At 36.7% G+C, this 20,643-nt stretch overlaps 1 protein-coding gene across 8 annotated transcripts in view; it reads right to left on the bottom strand.

Annotated features, from left to right (window-relative positions):
• The window catches only part of RAPGEF2 (Rap guanine nucleotide exchange factor 2), a 185,249-nt gene that overhangs the window by 51,852 nt on the left and 112,754 nt on the right, over window positions 1–20,643 (bottom strand). The window contains exon 1 of one of the 8 annotated variants that reach the window (XM_056490308.1): window positions 17,954–18,561. The exons of 6 other annotated variants lie outside the window; for them this stretch is intronic. In XM_056490308.1, coding sequence (XP_056346283.1) covers window positions 17,954–18,013 — 60 coding nt within the window. In that variant the 5' untranslated portion in view covers window positions 18,014–18,561. Of the gene's footprint in view, window positions 1–17,953; window positions 18,562–20,643 lie in introns of those variants that run through there. One more of the 8 variants, XM_056490309.1, reaches the window with a different exon arrangement.

Below are 20,643 nucleotides of genomic sequence, written 5' to 3'. Positions count from 1 at the left end.
CATTTTTTTTAAAATGCAGTTATATGTGAAAACAAATATAAATGCAAAACGTGAAAGAAAAACACAAGAATGCAATTTTAAATTACCAGACGAATTCTGGTTGGAAAGCTTCAACATACAGCTCATTTTAAGGAAAACATATCAGCAAGCTTTTATAAACAAGGTCTTCTACTGAAGGCTGCTCAGCACTTTATGATATATTTATAAAGCCTGCAAAGTGACTGAAGTACATCTGCAAAAAAGATGAGATTAAAGAGAGCAAAGGTGTAACATTCTGTTATGCAATTCCCAATGAATGATTTTATATGTAATTAAGCTCCACAGAGATAGGCTAAGCAAGCAGACATAAAACAACACAAACTATCACCTTTATAGCCTCTATTTCCACTTTCTGAAATTAAAGAAACACAAGCAAGCACTAATTCTTCAACCTCCAAACACATGTATCTGAGCATTTATTCTGTAGCAGCTCTTTACTAATAAACTAATGAAAGCTACTATACAATAAAAGTGACCATAATAAATAAATTATTTTAAAAAGTTTTTTATTCCTTTTATAGATGACACACTTAATCCCACAAGTCTAAGTAAACTACAATAAACTTATTTTGGGATTCTGGGTTTTTTTTCATGAAGAGAGAACAACAGCAGACAAATAAAAGCAATACCATGCCTTAGTCTTCATCATTTTTTTTCCCTCACCCAAAATAGAAATCCTAAAATTTTTATTGCACTACAAAAGAATAGGTCACAAAGGCAGCATTCTTCAGTATCCTATAAAAATTTTAACACTTAATTTCAATATTTTATAGAAACACTTTTTAAATTAAATGTTTGTACATCTGTTGTATTTTATATTTTAAAGCTATGCCCACATTTATGGTATTTAATAAGATAAGGAAGAAATATTTGTAATAATGCTGGGCATTCATCAACATGCTATTTCAACATAATTCTTTCACTAACCAAGAGAGACATCAAGGAAAACATTTTTATGGTTGACTGATTTTAAACACAGCAGTCCATGTAAGTAATTACAGAATAAGAAAGTAATTTCTATCGATTCTGTCTACAGACCTGATGCAGGCTGACATGTCCACGCAGAGTTAAATTTAAACTAAAAGTGTAAACTATATACAAATAAAATTAGGATGCAATTCCCAGGGAAGTTGGATTTTCTTGCACCTAGGTGGAAAAGATTGAGAAGATTCTATATATTTTCTACAAAAACTTCTGCAAGACTTAAATAAAAACCTCCTTTTTGACTTGAATTATGTCTTCTGTATCATCATTCACTTTATACAACAATACCTCAAGTATTTTCAATCTCCACAGTTTTCTCAGACAGACATCCTACTGTGAAACTGTGAAAGTTCATAGAGATCTACTATTAAGAATGTTCTCCTCCTTGAATCCAGCACAGGACACAATCTGTCTTCTGAAAACATTGCATGTAGATACTCTTGCTGTTTAGCAGTTGTTTCTATACAAAGCCCACAGAAGAACACCTCTAACAAAAAACCAAACCAAACACAAAATGACAGAAAGAAAAAATACTATAGGGAGCTTTCATGGCAAGCTCTTAATTCATTCCTCCACTGATATTTTGCTATAGCTAGCCTCCCAAAAAAACTATTCAGAGGTTCAAGCTAATGCAATGTGAGCTGCTGGTCTCAGGGAGAGAGTGAATGCACAGGAACTTCATTTTGCTTCCCTTACAAAACACACACAGACTGCCACTGCTCATCTCATAGCTCTCAGCAGCTAATCCTATGAGCACTTCATGCATCGAATCCTTTGCTTGAAGCATTATTGACTTCTGCAGAGAGGCAGGGGTGGTAAAATTTAAATGTGTGTCTGGGGAATGAAGAAAAACCTCTCAGAAGTAACTCTTTTTAAAGGAAAAGTTAAAAATGCATCATTGAAACACATTCATTCTTATTTAATTTATCTACCTTCTCCGTTGTATGTTCGAATGTGTTAGCATGTGTTAGTTCTTCCTTTTGGAAGTATTTGAATCAAAGACTCAATGCAGCATTTCACATTCAAGTGTCTTCTTCAGAAAGCCTGGCATAAACACTACTCCTTCAGGAAACACAAATGTCAATTTATTGGCAACAGCTCAAATTAAGTGGGAGTAAAAAAAAAGAGAAACTGTTTTATATAGGTGTTTACAGTGCCAGTGAACTCCAAATACAAAAGAAAAATTAGCAGTATGGATTTGAACTGAATCATGCTAAACTAAACTAAATATTGTTAACAATTTTCTGAAGTTTTTCTCGGATTTCTGAAAATCCGAACCCAAGCATTTATAACATATTTACAATGAACAGAATAAATATGCAAGATCAAAATACTTCTATTCAGCATTTATTCAGAAACCTGTCTCAGAAATTCTCCAGTAAAAGTGGTGCTTCTTCATGGGCCAACAAAGGAGAATTCAGTACTTTTAAAACATGGACTCTGGTTTTAAAGTTAGAGCAGTTCTGCTCAGACATCAAGCTAAAACGACTGTTCTACAACTGTTTTGACTGTGCATACACATTCAAGTATTGACAACTCTTTGACACCCCTACCCACGTGTAGAAACATGATCTGATACTTTTTGTTCCAAACAGTCTAATGGAAGTTAAACCTTCCAGAAGGCAGTTAGGGAGTTATGCAGAATTTTCAAATTTCAAAATCTCCTTTTTTTTTGTGTGTGTGTGCATATGCTTGTTTGCTTGTTTTTTGTTACGTGTCTGATATTTTGTATTATTTTGACTGCTTTTTTTCACACAGTGATCAGATTTAGGCCAAATCCTATTCTCAGTCACTCTGAACTACTGTGAGTAGCAGAATATCTGTTCCAGTGTATTATGTCTGCATACATCCCTATATCATAGAGAGTTCCTATTCCATACGGACAAAGCCTATCACGCTTGGTAGCACCCTGCTGTCCCACAAAGCACTTGCATTTAAGAGTGCTGACAGAGCCTGCACACCCCACACCCTCCCACAAATTAGTAGACTCCCAATAACACTGAATAAAATTGGGAAAGGAATTGATCTTGTGGAAATCTACGTAATGAAAACAAACGAGTAGGGACAGGCATCCACTGATGACTGCTTTTTAGGTAGAAGCAAAGACTGTTCTGATGCATTTCAACTGACTTCTGAAATATCTCTAGGGAAAGAGAGTAGAAAACTGAGCTAAATCACTGAACTTCTGTAAAGGCTCCCTGTTATTTAATATATGTAGACAAGAAAATAATAAAGCTTGGCTTTGCAGAGATATTCTCTTGGGAATAACTGATTTCCATACTAAGAAAATGCATGTTCCAGTTGATGTTTTTCCCACAGTAAGTATTTCTAAATACTTCCTTTTGTGGCTGTTTGGGTGCTTAATATGCTGAGAACTACTGCTGGGTTGGAAACTAAATGGCCCACTTTCAGGTCTTTTGGAGGCTTGTGAGGTTAAATCTTGAACTCTTTGGCCTATTACAAGTAACTGTGGGAGAGGAAGGAACAGAGAACCTGGTCACAAACTTTGTTTCCACAGGAAACCAGACAAAAGATTCATGCCTAAGGAAATAAAAGCAAAAAAAGTTCAAGTACACTTTATGTGGGCACATATGTTTACAGGAAATATTAATTCAAACATGTTCAAGGAAGATGTTTTAAATCCTGCAGAATATTTTAAATAAATGATAGAATGCTCATATATATCTCATATACAGACTCATTTAGGATTACTTACACAGCAGTCTCACAAGTGGATATGGGGGATGCTAAAAAGCAATTACACCAGCAGGGGTAAAAAATGATGGCACCCGGAACCAGATTTTATTTTCAGCTTTAAAGCACTGCTCAGAATTGAAAACCACAACAGAAAAGTAAAAGAGTTTAGCCCAGAGGTGAAAGCATATATCCTGGGCACATCTCAAATGGTTAAAGCAAAGACCTATGAAATGCCTACAGTTCCAAGTGTTGAAGCCTGTCCATCAGTAGGCTGTTCTTACACCACACTGTATGTTGGTGGTGGGGCTTTTTATACCTGATCATTGAATACTTCACAAGTACAGCATTCTAGCCACACTAACAAAGTTTAATGAAGTTTTTCAACATTCATGAAGTTCAGTTTTGAACCAAAGCCATTCAATCTGAACTACTGCACTTCAATACTGAACTACATCACTGAATTTTACTGCATTGAGCTAACTTAAAATAGTGAAAGATAATTGACTCTAGAATAAAGGAAAATAAATTAAGGGCTACTTAGGTAATTGTTATTTTTTAGAAGATGAGATATGAAAGATATACAAAATATCTTAGAACTCCCCACTTTCCAAGTGGCAAAAAAAACCTGTTGGCACCACGGTGCAAAAAGACACTGTTGACAGAAGAGATGAGCAGTAGGAAGAGATGTGAAATCAGACAGTTTAAAACAAAAACCTACAACCTAGGAAATTCCCTGTCAGAAATGAATGTGAAAAAGTTTCCATGTATCAGCTGATCAGAAGGTGACTGAATTGTTCAGGTGATGCAGCAGAAGGAGAACCCAGTATGATCACAGCATGCATCCTCCAGAAATACAGTTCTGGGCTCTTCTCCACGACCCCAGCAGAGACCTTATTTGGAAATGTTGCACACATTCCCAGCTGTGTGTTTTAAATAAAGATGGCTTCAAGCCATACACATACATAGTCAGGAAAAAAACAAACTATCAGGATTATGAGAAGAAGAAAAGCTAACACTTGACAAAGTGCAGGAAGAACACAGCTTTTTCATCCCACACTCAGAGAATGATCACTATGCAGAAATAGGAAGGAGCAAAAAGAAGTATTTCCAGTGAAAGGCAATGCAGGTGTAAAGCCTAATGAGCAGGAAGCTGAAAGAAGGCTGCTATCTAATGAACCACAGAGATTCTCCAAACCAGACTCCACAGGAGCTGTGGCAGAGAAGGCTTTCAAACTGAAACGAGGCAAAGTTATTAGTGTGCTGCACAAGTGTGCAATGGCAGTGACCCAGAAAATCCTTTCCAGATCCATGTCACACATCCAAGCAGAAAAATCTGAAGTGAGACTACTTTTTTTGTATACTTATTGTTCAGAAGCAGGCTAACCAATGGAGGAAAAAAAAAGACAAGACCCAATATGACTAACAGAAAAACATTTTAGATTTTCTTACTGGTAGCTTCTTAGTTAACACCTAAGTACTCTGTACACTTCCAAAGAAAAATTTTTAAAGATACAAATACTTAGGGAGCTCCTGTGCACAGATGCAAAAGCTGAGCCCTGTCTCTATAAACGCCACATTAATTGAAAGAAATTTGATGAAAATTTAAAGAGAGACATGACTATTCACAAGCAATTAAACAGAAATTTTGTTTGAAGTCTGATGGCTGCAGCCACGTCAATGCCACCCTTGGAGTTTTAAGTAAAGGATTATCTTTGCTTTACAGTATCAAGGAATAGTTCAGGAGAAGAGTAGGTGGAAATTTCCACTATTTTCCTTGTCTAACAAAAGTTGCACACTTCTCCTTCACCTCAAACAAAAAAAGAAACAACACAAATAATTGCAATATTACAAATAACACACAAGCAGACATCAAACCCTTGCTAAAGCTTATTTTCCAAATATTCTGATAGTAGCATTTTTTCATATAAAGAAAAAAGGCATATTGCCATAATCTCTAGTCTTAGCTTGGTAATTGCACAACATTGAGCATTTTAAAATAACGTTACAAAATTTTTTTAAAAAGTTGGACAACTACAAGGCAATTAATTTTGATTGAAAATGCGGATGATATAATTTTCAAAGATGAATTTCAAAAGAAAGCTTGCTTAAGAAAATCTTACAAGTCTGTAGATAATACTTCTGAGACCAATGCAAAGAGTAAAAAGGTTTCATATTTGCATTACAGATAGAATAGGTAGTCTTCCCATTGTTCTAGCTAATAAAGATTTAGTACAGTAACAAGATAAAATATTTTTAATGACAAACATTTCAAACATTTTCTTCAAATGATTTTACTGTAACTATAATTTTAATACTATACTAACATGACTACTAGTCAAACAGCTTTATTACTTATTTTATGAGTTTTGCAAATGCAAATGTACTCATGCCATGGCAATATAACAGCAGTGAATGTTGCTGCAACACTCCAAGATTTGCTTGCTGCTTTATTTTACAATTGGTAGTCAATGAAAATTAATGAAAATATTTTACACTGACACAAGCTTTTAAAACTGTACGTGCCATTATGCATTCCTAATACCTCCAAAGTTTCTATTCTGTAACACAGAGCAAGACTCCAACTTCTATGAACTACTACAACCATTTACCACTTTGGGCAAAAGACTTACTAGTGTGTGCTCACTGTGATCACAGGAAGGGGAAAATTAAAGGATCATTTTTCTTCCTTTTTCATGAAGGAGCCTTTAGGAAGTGCTAACATGCTCTCTCAATTCTGGAGCACAATGCAGCAACAACTGTGCAAAGCCATTTAAAACTATTTATACATATCAACACAGGAAGATACTTTATAGTAATAATATATCCAATAAATTTTGGAACAACCTGCAGAGCTTCTTTTATACTCCAAGTGACATTTACTCAAAACTCTAATATCTAACACTAAATTTCATTAGCCTCCCATCTTGGCTTTTTAATTGCCTAATTTTCACAAATGTCCACAACTGCATTATATGATAAACAAAACAACAAGGTCCTATATGGAGCCTGTTATAACCATTGCTGCTTTAGAGTAAGCAGACACTGTCAATTGAAGCATCATATTATTCCACTTAAAATGCTGACATTCTTTAGTGACCTTCAGAAATTCATCTATTTATGTCCGTGCAGGTGTGCACAGTTTAAATCATCCTGTATGGTCCTGCCTTGCGTCAACAGCATCCTAAAAACACAACCCATGTAACAACTTACATATTCTACTGACATCCACAAAATATTTCAGCAGTGTTTATTCAGGAAGAGATTTTTACATCACAGATTGCCGAGCTGCAGAAAAATAAGCAGCACAGAAATCAGGTTGAAATACCAAGACCAGTAACTGCAGCCCATTATACAAACACAATCAAGAGACATTCTTCTTTTTTCTCCCACCTGCCAGCAGGCAAACTTTGGAGTAGTTCATGCATTTACATGGTCATGGTGCATGCATTTACATCAACTACTGCATTAGGTCACCTTACAATGACCAGATAATTTGAGAGCCAAACCAACTGCTCATTTACAACAGCACTAAAATGGTGGTAGTAGTTTGCTGTAACACATGGTGCAGGAGATTTAGAAAGTTACTTTCATAAAAGTGGTAGACATTTTAGTCATTACTACATTAAGCATGTTATCTCTGGATGCTTAACTGAATAAAACCCCAGCTGGAACACTGAACCTCCACTTAAAAGAATCCTCTAAAAATAACCATGCTACTCTAACTCAGGAATTCCTAAGTTTAGTTTTCCCTGGGTACCATGATCACAGAAGGAATACTAATGTACAATACTAATGGAAGCTGCAGGTGTAGGAGTGACATTTAACTGCCTAAACAAACTCTTCCTTCAACAGGAAATAAGTAGATAACTAGATTTTCTATATCCCACTGCTGACATGCACACCACCACTGTTTGGGAAACTCTACTTTAATAACCATTTATTTAGGAAAAGCAGCTGTATTCAGGGACTTTGGAAAATATCTGCTAACTGAAAATTTCTAAAAATTCTTTGCCCTGAAATGCAAGAAGTCTCTAATCTTCTCATAAGACACAAAAAACACCACCAGAAAAACAAAGCAGCAAAAACCAAAACCCAACAACAACAAATCCCCACCAAAGAAACCACCAAACCAAAAAACACAAAAGACGAAAAAAAAAAAAAACCAACCAAACAACCCCCCCAAACCAAAAAACCAGACAATAAAAAAAAAAAATAAATTTCCAACAACAACAATATTATCAACTATTGAGAACTTACTGATATTAAAATCAGCAAGACTGAAAAGAACAGAAATTCCCAGAGTCAGACCAAAGAAGTCATACACCAATAGGCAAGGAGAGGTTCACCTAGCAAACAAACTTCCACAGTTATTAAAATAAGCCAACACAGTTCTCATTTTAATTTGGTTTTCAATCTGCTCCTGCAGCTGTGAACAACTTCAGATTTAAAATAAAATATGAGTCTTCTATGCTGCTTTAAAAAGAAACCCAATGAACAACCATTTCCAGATACAGAATTAATTATTTAAGTAGTACATTAAAGCACCAAAATTCATAAATTCATGCATTTTCCTTTTCCTCCTGATTCTTTAAAAGAGGACAACAGAAAAAATAATATTCTTCATTATTTACGTGTATTTAAAAAAAAAAAAAAATCCCTCTATAATCAGCTGCTTATTCAAGGTCAAAAAACCTGAAAATCCACTGGTGATGCAGGTCAAGACTGAAAACGCGAGTGAGACACATCCAAATCCAGCATCTGACTCTTTCCTGAGCAACCTAGCAGAGAAAAGAGCTACTGCCTGACAATAATTTGGAAAATACAGGTTCCTTTTTCCCTAGTTTGTTATCAGAAATACATTAAGATTTAGAGGTCAAATTGTACCTTGACTGGTGAAACAGCACAGGTTAAGAGTGCTTGTTTTGAAGAGCCCTTATTTAGCTCCTTACACATAAAGAAAAAACCAAACATCCCCAAACAAAAAACCAAAACAACAAATAAACAACAAAAACAAATCAAACCAATAAACAAAAAATCCACCAAAAAACTCAACTTTGTGCTCAAATGAAGGGCACAAAGAACCTACTTGGACTAAAATGAGAACAGGGCTGATGGTTCAGCAAACCTAGGATACTAGAAATAATTTCCAAAATTCTGTTTAAATTTCACAAAATTGAATTTTTTTAATTATTTTTTTAAACCATGACCAAATACATTCAGGTACAATGTCCTTCATCACCCTGATTTCAAGCCATTAATCCCACTACCAATAGCAAATGTATGGCCCAGTTCTGCATCCATGTTCTTTTTTCAGGCTTTCCCACGTTCTTTCAAATCATCCTGCATTAGACCTTCCTGACATTCATGCAACTCCTACAGCACTTGGCAGGCTGGAGGGCACACAGCAGCAGATAGGCATTTAGGAAACAATGCTATGGATGGAGGCCTAAGAGCACAGCCCAGCTCCCATTCTTCTGGCTCTGCAGGAAGAACAGCAGCAGGGAACAGTATGAGCCTATTTTTAACAATAAAACAAGCCAACATGACTACACACACAAAGGGAGACCCACAAAATAGAACAGCGTCATTTTTATGAAATCATTCTTCAGAGGAGGAATAAAAGAAGAAAGCTTTAAACCAATTCTTCTTACTTGCAAGGTCATGGTTTGGAGTCAAGGTATAAACTCAGAAATCCTATCTAGTCTGTCCAAACGACCCAGCACACAGCACCCATGCCTGCAAGCAATCGACAGGTTGCAGTCAGATAAAATGAGGCAATATTTATAGACTGAGTGAAAGAAATGCCAGGCTGAGGTATTTGACCATCAGGTTATTGTCTGGGTTTGCAGCATGGTTTCTGGCTGTCCCTGTGCCTCTGAAGATCAGGTAACTGCAGTTACCAAGAGGATGCATTACTGTCACCAAATGTTGGCATATGGTCATCAGCCAAGCCTGGAACAATTAAAATAAGTCATCTGCAGGTAGAATACCACAAGGGCTACATTTCATGCCTGGCATGGCATTTGTTAGCTTATTAACAGATCCTAAATACACATATAATGTAATACTTTGCTCTTCTCCACATGCTAACTCACAAGCCTGCTTTTCCTCTGTTTTGAGAAGCAACTAGCTCTTGATCCATGTTGAGAAGCTGGAACCAAAAGAAAAGGCTGGTGTTAAACCAGTTTGCATATTCCTAGTCCAAAGGAGAACTGTCATCTCCATGAGCATGTAAGAGCTGGAGGTGCCATGGAGGTATGCATACATTTGAGTGTAGGGAGTCACAACTGTTTTCACATTAAAACCAAAATCTTTTTGACATTTTGTCAAATGGTTCACAGCTCCCTGCTGTTTACAGAAGTCACTAAACTGGAATTCAGAAGACATGTAAGGAAAAATCAGAAAATCCATTTAAATTAAAGGAAGGGCAGTCACACTCCATACACCACAAAGGACAGGGACTATTGAAATTGGAGCAGATCAAATTGTTTGATGCTTTTTTAAGGCATTTCAGACAGGCTTTGGAAGGAACATCATATTACCAGAGACATCAACTTGACTGCCTATAACTCAGCACTTGGGAAAGGCTAGAAAAGTACTCAGACCAAGCTGTGAGATTTAGCAAGCTACTTTTCATTTAGGAATATCCTCTTTCACTTTTCATTAAAAGGGAACTAAACACACCAGGATTTTGTGTTCCAGCAAATACAATGGAGACCAGTGATTGCAAAAGGAGCTAAGGCCTTATTTTTAGCTTTTTGAGTCTTATTTTTAGCTTTTTTAGGTTATTTTAAACTTTTTCTAAGGTTTAGGCTAAGTATAGAATGCCAGGTTAGCTGAACACCATGAAGCTGGTTCACAGCAGCAAGCTTCATATTTGCAGTGAGAGCAACCCAAAAAGAAAAATACAGCCTTTAGCCCAAAGGACCAACATTCCTGCTAATGGAATTAATATAATCTTGCAGTCTAGTAACCAGGTCCAGCATCAAAAGAGTAAATTACAAACAACATACACACAAAATTTCCTATCTTCCAGTTATTTCACCAAATGTTGTGAGCCCTCATCTGTCCTCACCAACAAATAAAATCAGGCAATAGCTCATCTCTATCCCTACACTTCATACTTTTTTAGGGACCAAGCAGTAGCACTGCTTGTGTCAGGTACTGTTAATGTAACATCATCCACACATCAGCAATGCAATCTGTAGTCCTTCATCTGTCCTTCTAGTATCCTCATACAAAACAGGGGGCTTGGAAGGAATGATAAACCCTTCAATAAATTTTAGCTTCTGGGCACAGGATCAGCTTTCACAAGTAACCCACTGAGCAGAGATCCCTTCATCACAGTTTATTCTTCTCCCAGTTCTTAGCTGAATCATCACCATCTCAAAATGAACAGCAAAAATACTAGTGCCAAGCTGACAAAATTGGAATAACCACCCATCATCCAATTCTGGGATACCATACCAGTGCCAGTGATATTTCTGTAACAGATTGATGGGTTAAGCAGGCAGAGGTTAGAATCCTAAAAACACTGCAGACTGCTGGAGTCATGCCACATTTCTCTTGCACTATAGCTACCACATTCTTAAACACAATATTGAGAATGAAGTGTGGTGGGTACATGGTTCTTTGATCAAGGGTGAATCTCAAGACATTAATATTTCATGTTTCTCAAATCCTTAACATTACCCATATTTCTAAAACACTGGAAACATTGGTTCAGTATTACACTCACCTGCACAAGTCCTGAAATACCCTATCAAGTGGTGGTTTTTTCCTCTTTCTAGCAGTATTACTTCTATTAATTTCAGATTTTAGAAAAAGCTACCATAAATGCATCAGTAATAGCAAATTAAAAGAATTAGTAGTCTGATCATGTATCTATTGTTGCAATTAAGGTATCAAAAATAAAAATCAGATTTTAATGAAATAACTCCAAGATCTGAAAATCTTGTCTCTATTTCACTCAAGCAAAAATCACACCCCTGTGTATTCACTGAGGGATTAGTAAAATTAGCTCAGTTTTTCCAAACATCAAGGATGCTGTTAAGGGCTAATTTGTAGCATTTTAAAGCCTAAAGCCTAGAATGCAACAAGGAATAAAAAATATGCGAGACAATTGAAGATGAAACAAGCTTCAAATAAACTTAAAAAAAATTATACTTAAGAGTTTCCATCACCATGATCCCAGGGTGCTGATGATCTGAACAAAGCCTAAATGTTTATTCAATTTTAGTTTAGAATGTAGAAATCATAGTTCCTAATGCTCATATTCTTAAACAATTCCTTTTATCTCTTGATATTTCATGGATTTTGCAGACAGCCTGTAAGTTATCAAGTACACAAGTATTTTGCAGATAAGCTTCAGGCCATGTTAGCAGCAGAATAGAGAACACAAGACACCTCCCCTCACTTTTGCATACTGGAGTAGTACCAGCAGCAATCACAACTGCAGAGAAAAGTAGCACAACTCAGAGCATTTTCTAATCCTCTTATAAGCTACATGTTTCTTTACATACCACTGTGATCCCCCCGCCTTTGATAATTAAAAATGAAACTTCCCAAAAAATCCAACTTACTTCCTCTCACTGGAATATTTTTACCTTTTTGTTTGCTAAACTGTTGAGTTTACGTCACTTGGAAATGAAGTACCAGCATTAAGTATCACTGATTAAAACACTTGAGCCAGTATTCAGCAAGGGACTGCAATTATTTTGCAGGTGGAATAATGAACTTGAGATACTGAGGCACAGGATTTCCTTAGTTTCCTTAGTGCTTGCTTCTAGTTACAATGATCTTCATGCTACTCATTGTGCATACTGTGAATTCCACATTTAAGTTATTTTTAACTTAGGCTACTTAACACATTATCTCTGCATTTTAGAGTTTATCTTCTTCCTATGCCTTTATTAACTCATAGAACCAGGAGCAAGTCAACACTATGTTAAGGGATTTTGGAATTTTTACTTCTTTTGATATTTGGGATTTTTGGTTGCTTGGATAGTTTTTGGTTTTTTATATTGTTGGGTATCAGCAGCTTTCAATTTCAGCTAGATTTTCAGCATGTCTGATAATCAGGCAGGAGTGTCAACAACTCAGTAATAATGAATAGCTTTAGTCTCTTGGTCTCAAAATAGCATTTTGGAAGAAGCTGACTTTCCTTTTCAGGTTCGCATCTGCATTGTGACTATAAATATCACATTCCAGTCTGCACCATGAAAAATATCACTCTGCAAACACTCCAACAGCACCACAAGATTTGGCCACTTTAGAATGTAAACCAGAGCCATAATACTGATTATGTTGCGAGGCATGAAACTCTCTTACTTGATAAACTTGCTGAAAAATGTCCTACTGTGCAATCTTCTACATCAACTATCTACGCTGACCTGAAAAAATTTTAGCTACTTCATTACACATAGATGGCAGCCTTTCTGGTATGCTTTTGTGGGGTTTTTTGTTTTGGTTTTTTTCTCTTCTCCCTTCAATTTGAAATAGGCTGTGCAATCCCCAGGCATTGAAACCATAACAGAAAGATAGCAGGACATCTTCTATGTGCCAAGGATGCTGTCTCTGCCATCTCTACAGGTCACTAAATGCCTTCACGGTCATTCCTATGAAATGACCCAAATTTTGCTATTTATAAGCTTTTGGGGAAAATCTGCAGTTAAATGCTGTCCTGCAGAACAGGAATTTAGCCAGAGTCTACCACAGATCTCAGGCAGGATGCCAGGCAAATCACTTAAAATCAACCTTTCATATGATCATTAGGCTGTGAGTGCCTGAACTGGACCAATACAGAAGACTGAAGCAACAAAATTCATCCTCTGAATGCTTATTTAGACCTTCCTATGCTATGGAATTACCATCTTAAGCTCTTACAATTCTTCCTTACATTTTGCCAAAGGTTTGCTTCAGCAGACCTACCTGAAAAACTAAGATGTCACCCCTGCAACACTTTAATTATTTGCCTGAACACTGTAGTTACAAGCATCTTGAAAAGCCACAGAAGAGAATAATATTTATGCTTTTCTCTTCAGAGTAAGACTTCAATATTACACCATAAACACAACCTGGCCTTTTGAGCAATGAAGCTAGCCCAAAACATCAAACAGCTGCTCATTACAGAGCAATGCATCTTGAGATAAATCTTGCAGAAGATATACGGTAGTGCAATTAAACTCTATCATAATGCACTTATAAAGAGGTGAAACACTATTTCTAATCACATGAAAAATCCACAACCCCTTTATTGGTCTCCAGAGATGAATTTTTTTTTCAAAATACGCAAATTAAAAGGAAAGGAATAATCAGAAGGGGCCAAACAGGAATCTGGTTTCAATAAGCACTAAAAATAAAGGTGCCTAACAACAAAAGAAGATAATATGTATCAAGTCCCAGAGCAAGGTAATTCATCAAGATGAACAAAATCATAACCAGCAGCAGCTGCAGCAGCTAACAGGTCGCTACTACCTAGATTGAGCTTTTTCATACACCTAATTTTTTATTTTTATATGTATATACAAACGAGCAAAAGCTTAGCAACCTGCAGTCATCTGATGACAACACCACACCTGTTTTCCACAACTTATTAATGATGTGTGATGATCACTCAAAGGACAAATAACTATATTACATTACATTCATTACTAGGAGTTAAGAAAAAATACTGATGATCTCTTCCAATAACAAAAAATGATTTCTAGTATAGTTCTAGACTTCTTAGGAAAGCATGCCAACCCTCACTACACATCAAACTAAAATCATCATATTTGAACAATCCCCATTCAAGACTTTTCCTCGAAATACCACTCATTTCCTTGTCTTTCCTGGGAGGGAGGGGACCTCTAGTCACAAATCTTTGTGAATTAAAATATGGTAATAACAACCCAAAAATTTGACTTACTGCTTCCAATATTTTTTAGTAATTCAAGACAGGTCGAGCACATCAAAGACTGTAGCATCCATGATCACTAAAGAAGTGTCACTGTACCAGCAGCGAAACTTGTCCTTTTTTAGCAGACTTTATTTCAATTACACCTGAAGTAAAAATATACTTTCTTACAGGTTGTCCATAAGTCACTCCAATGTATTGTGCAATTCATGAGTTGGTAATCATTACACAGTCATATAAGAACTATGCATCTCAAGTTCCATTTTTACAAGTCATTGTACCTGTACAATTTTTTCATTTTGTTTTTTTAGTTGACTTTGAGTAAAGTTCCTACAAACAACAAATACAAAGGAAAAAGAGAAATGAGCTTGAAAGCTAAAGACCTTCCAAGGCTCAAGCCTACAATGGGAACCTTCAAGCACTAGACCGTCATGTGATTTTTTCCACATAATAAATCAGGTATAAGATGCAACATGTGAAGCTTTTCAGATTGTTTGAACATCCACAAAGCAATATTTTTTGAAACACTGTTGATCTTCCTAAAATTTAAAATTAGGAAAATTATAATAAAAGTCCTACAAAGCTGGTTGAGAGGACTTCTATAACCAGCAACGACACAGCCAAAAAGAATGAACCTAGTGAAGATGTCCCATGCACTGAAAGTGTTCAAGGCCAGGCTGGATGGGGCTCTGAGCAACCTGCTCTAGTAGAAGGTGTTCCTGTCCACTGCCAGAGTGGTTGGAAGAAGATGGTCTTTAAGGACTCTTCTAACCCAAACTATTCTAAGATTCTTTTAATTACACAAAATCTGGTAAAGTACATCAAATACAACATCTAAGCAGAAGCATTTTTACAACAATCCTGCTTTCATTTCTCTGCCATCTTTCACCCACAGCATAATTTTACTACCTGTTAAACAGAGGACAGTAGTTGTGTATCAAGGAATATCACTTTCAGATATGTGCTTCAAACTCTTCCAATTTATGAAATATGAGGTTCATGAGACCAATACACTTGATTGATGGTGCTGACTTTATTTTATAGATCTAAAAAATCTAGGAAACACAAGAGCCTTTATTACTCTTCCTCTCTCCATTTTCACCATGATTAACAAACACAATGGCCAGATTGCACACCATTTTCACAGAACAGTAGATTTAAACCATATACTCTCATTCCCTAATTAAACTAGTGTGAAATTAAGATTTAACAGCATTAAGTAAAATTAATTCACAGAAATTTGTGAAAGCTTGAACAGTAGATTTTTGCATTCAGTTCCAGATTGGAACTGGATTTTGCATTGTTTCAGCAAATCAAGCTGTGAGACTGGATGGGGATGTCACAGAAGTAATTAAGCCTCTCCCCTTGAAATAAGTTCAAGTCAGATATTAATAAAATATTTAGAATTCTGGGAAAACACTAACATGAAAATAACTCATTACCAGAAATGATTAATTCAAGAAGTTTTCCTCTTAGGCAAAGTAAGATAAAGTCATATCTTCCAAGGGAAGCTTGGAAGTCCAAGCTTCCCTGGAAGTCCAAGCTTCCCTTCCCTCTGAATGAAAATTTTACATCTTTCAATCTTACCTTCCAAGGAAAATAATGTCTACCTGGTGAACAGGCATGAAGAGTTTCATTGTCAAAGCAATGGTTTTCGCTGACCTAGTCTAACAGTTTAGTTATAAAATTCTATATAGTTTTTAAATTAAGTCTTATTTTTCATGCAAAATCTACAACTGCATATCAGACAGTATGATTTCTTCCTCTTGAATATATGGGGACATTTATAAAAGAATACCCTTGACCTTTTTCCTTTTACTATTCCTACATTTTAGTCCACTCTCCATTCTGGAGAAATTCATCTCTGTGATTTAAGTAACTCAAAGTTATACAATTAGAATATGACAGCGTTTGTAATGTAGAGTTTCTAAAAAGCTAGTTTATTTTTTTCCTTTATCTATAAGCACTTACTTAACATCAGTTAAACTTGTTCTGCTACCAGAGTAAATCTAGAACTTTCCACTGGCATTCTTTGGAGAGCAGAAAGAAGAGAAAAACCCCATACATATGCAGCTTTTTCATTTTATTCCTATTTGCAAGTTCAAAGTATCCTATTCTATTTCAGTTTCTTCAGTGCTTGAGTTTCAGGAGGAAAGAAGGTGGGTTTTGTTTGGGTTTTTTTTAGATTAAGTTCTAAATATTTCATGAGCACCAAATGGTTTAGTTACATGAACTCCCTTTTACTTAGAATGTAATTAACAAGGGAAAGGAAAAAAACAGTCTGCAATAAAGAACTGTGATATGTTGCTACATGTGTAAGAAAAATTCACTGGACACATTCTAAAGCATTTCTAGATTACTTTATGTATTTCTACACAATCAGCACTGAATTCTTGCAAAAAAAATTTTTTTCTTCCTTCAAAAAGTTCCTGCTATCACCTCTTTTCTTTATTTACAACTCTTTAAGTGTATCTGCTGAACATACTGTTCACATTCCCATGCACATTCTAAGACACAGTAGTCACAGAACACATACTCATAAATAAACTCAAGAAACAAATTTCAAGACTGAAAACTATATTGAATCATATAAAATCTATCATGAAGATTTAAACATTTTAACTGAGCAATAAGGTTCTATATATTTTCATAGAACTTGCAGAATCATTTCGTCATGCAAAGCCTAAATTTCTAATTCCTGACACCTGAGGCCTTGTTAAATAATGTTTGCTCGTCTGCTTATGAATGCATTTTTCCCAAACAATAAACACAGGCAGCCTATGGGATTAAAGCATGACAAAGGTGTAGCTGACTCATGGGATCAATTAGAAAGCAGCAGTACTTACGCCTTTTGTTCATTCCATGTTTTACTAACAGTTTCTGCATTTCAGCGTAAGTGTATCACAGATGTTAAACGCCATGCTACAAGGCAACAGTACAGCAGTACCATACACTAAACAGACTAAATCTATTCTTATCATCACCTACAATTATACCACTTGTTATACAGCTTATATATTGCTTTAAAGTTTTAACAAATGCATAATGATTTTAACTGAATGCTCAAAGCTCCCTGCCCAGCCAAAGTATGACAACATTTCTTCAGTAAATTTTTAACATTCTAAAAGAACCTACAGAGTTGCCTTTTCTAAGCTAAAAACGATTTTAAATACAGCCACCGACATTAATGCCACCTCAGAGACAGCTTTCCCTCCAAACCCACTATTAAATCCACAAGCAGGAAAGCCAGTGAGCAGGACGACAAGCAGTTTCAATCTACATGCAGTTTGCCCGTGACAGGTTATTGATAGAACAAACAGAATTTGCAATACTTACTGAGTGTTTCTCCTGCTGGCCCATAACTCCATGGTTAGCTGGGATTGCAAGTGGTTTCATAATGAAGAAACATAAGCTGAACTGAATTTACACATCATGTACCAATATCTTATGGATGGCAGGTCACCCTCTACAGCATTAAATTAAAAAGAGGTGGAGGGGATGAAGCCAGGCTGGAGCTAAAAGTGTCACTACTGGTAAGCTCAAAACCCCCCTCGCACTTGTAGTGCAGAGCAGCAATCCGAATGACAGCGTTAGTCTCCATTTTTGCAACACAAAGTCTAAGCATGTCAGGACGTACAGAGCCTGATGAAACCCTACATATCCAGCATCCATTCAAGGGAACAAAACCGTTCCCTGAGCCTGAGGAATGGGAAAGAGGGGGGGAAAAAAAGGACAAAAAAAAAGCTAAAATGGCTGACTGCACAGACTCCCTCAAAAAGGCTTAATACAGTATTATATTGGTCAGGGTGCAGGAACCAGCCTCCAGCACTCAGTCAAGCATTGTTAATACTCCTGTTTCATTTGCAATCACACACTCACAAACGCAGTCTCCCCCCTCCTGCCACCACTACCCTCCACTCCCCCAAAATCAGGGCAGCGCACGCGAATAGGGACCTCCTCCCCTGGCTGCTAATGATGCTGACAGAGTAGTGACCAGTGATCTCTGCTCCACTCAGCTAACCAAGTTTGCACAATTAATCTCAGCAGCATGACATTGATGGACATTTAATTTTATGATGCCTGTTTCCTCACAATCAAGACAAGCACTTCTACCGCCCAAAGAGCCAGTAACAAAAATACAACACAGTTACACACACAAAAACCCAGAGAATCATGAGTCTGAATGCAATACGCCAATATAATTACGTTATTGTGCTTACTTTGGAAGACCATGGCTGCAGGCAGTTGGCATAGCAACGCACAAGGAAAGCCATTTCCTGGGTAGAAAGAATGCTTCCTTTTCTAAATAAAAAATTCCTCTTAGGATACAAACGGCATTGCTGCTTCCTGCAGAAAGCAAAGACACTGAAGTCTGTCTCTTAACCTGCACACAGGCACACACTCAATGCAGTTCGAGTGATGTAAGTGGATTTCTCTCTCTCTCTCCTCTCCCTCCCTCCCTTTATCCACAGAAATATTCGAGTCAAATGGAAGACACATTCCTAGAGGCTCGCCCCCTCTGATACTTAACTGTTTCACTCATTAAGGTGGAGATGGACAATGCAGATAAAACAGCAAGCTCCTGCCTGTGTCTGGCATCAGCCTCTGGAAGATCAAGGCATCCCCAGAGGGGAGGGATCCGTTTGCTGCTGGCTCCTAAGAATATCACTGAAGTCAGGGTCGGAATGAGGACCCACGTTTACCTCGCCAAATCCCGGAAGGAACGCGACTTTTCAAGAAGATAATGCAAGAGCAGAGACATCACCTCCCTTTCCCCTCCACCCAGAAGAGAGCTGCTGCAGAGCTGTAAACATTTTCATCACGTATTTACAAACAGTGCACTGGATGAGCTCTCTCAGATTTTCAGCAGCTTCGCCCCTTCACAGGCCAGAGACATCCATCCAGGGGTGTGGGAGGTACATGTGCACACACCTTTAACATACCATTTCAAGCTTTTCCTGCTCCTCCTTGCACACTGAATACACAAATTCTACTAAAAAAACACGGGTATAAGGATTGTGGAAGAGATTGACATAAACATGGCATTTATAATTCTCCCCTCAAAATGTAATTGTATCTTAAACTCAGAAATGTCCCAGTCACTCCCATTTACACTCCAGCCCTTCCCACGCTGTACCAGTAAAATCATGCTGCAGAGGAGCTGAAATGTAACAGGGATGTGCTCAAGCAATAAATTGTCAGCCCCATACAACGCACCTCTTAAGTACCACAGGTTTGTACCACTTGACATAGGAGTGACCAAGCCAGGGACATGACACACTTCCATTAGGCTTCAACATTAGTACAGTTCTCTGTAACATCCTCGCAATGCATTCTTTAAAATCAGAGACCATCTGGCCTTACAATAACTTCAAAGTATTTTTTTCCCCCAACAATGAAAACAGAAGAAAAGACTTAACAGTTGTTAGAGAGGAAAAATACACAGGAAAAAAATTGGATACTACAGAATACTATGTCATACAATCTGCAGCTGCCTTTCCCCAAATAAACATGTACACTGATAATGAGTTTAGTTTGTTACACATTGATTTCCTTCACTCCTGGCAATGATTGCAAGCAAATGAGGCTATAAAAATTAGTGGAAATGAATTCTAGCAACAGCAAAAAAGATCCTGAAATAATCAAGTCTGTTTTTTGCACAATTATTCAATGGACACACTTTCACACGCAGCACCTTTTAAATTGAATGTATTTGCATTTATGTGAGTTTAATGACACTTATGACTTTGGTCTTCAATGTATTCTAAAAGATAAGTTGTTCTTTAAGTTATTCAATTACAGCAATTAGTTTAGAATTTTGAAAGTCTTTGCCATGTGCCAGTGCAGATGATTTTAAATCATCAAATGATGCTTAAGCCCTGTAAAACAGTTTAATGCTGAGAACAATCAATTTTCTGATTAAGTCCTTATTAGAAGTAGCAGAAGTTACAAATTCTAGGAAGCTTAGACAAACCCCCTCTAGTACAAAATTTAAAAATATTACTTGTTGACAAAGCAATTAAAAC

This window comes from Oenanthe melanoleuca, chromosome 4 (assembly GCF_029582105.1).
Source record: "Oenanthe melanoleuca isolate GR-GAL-2019-014 chromosome 4, OMel1.0, whole genome shotgun sequence".
In the NCBI taxonomy this organism is placed as follows: domain Eukaryota; kingdom Metazoa; phylum Chordata; class Aves; order Passeriformes; family Muscicapidae; genus Oenanthe; species Oenanthe melanoleuca.
The sequence above is the reverse complement of the archived record's forward strand: the minus strand, read 5'-3'. Positions and strand labels throughout refer to the sequence as shown.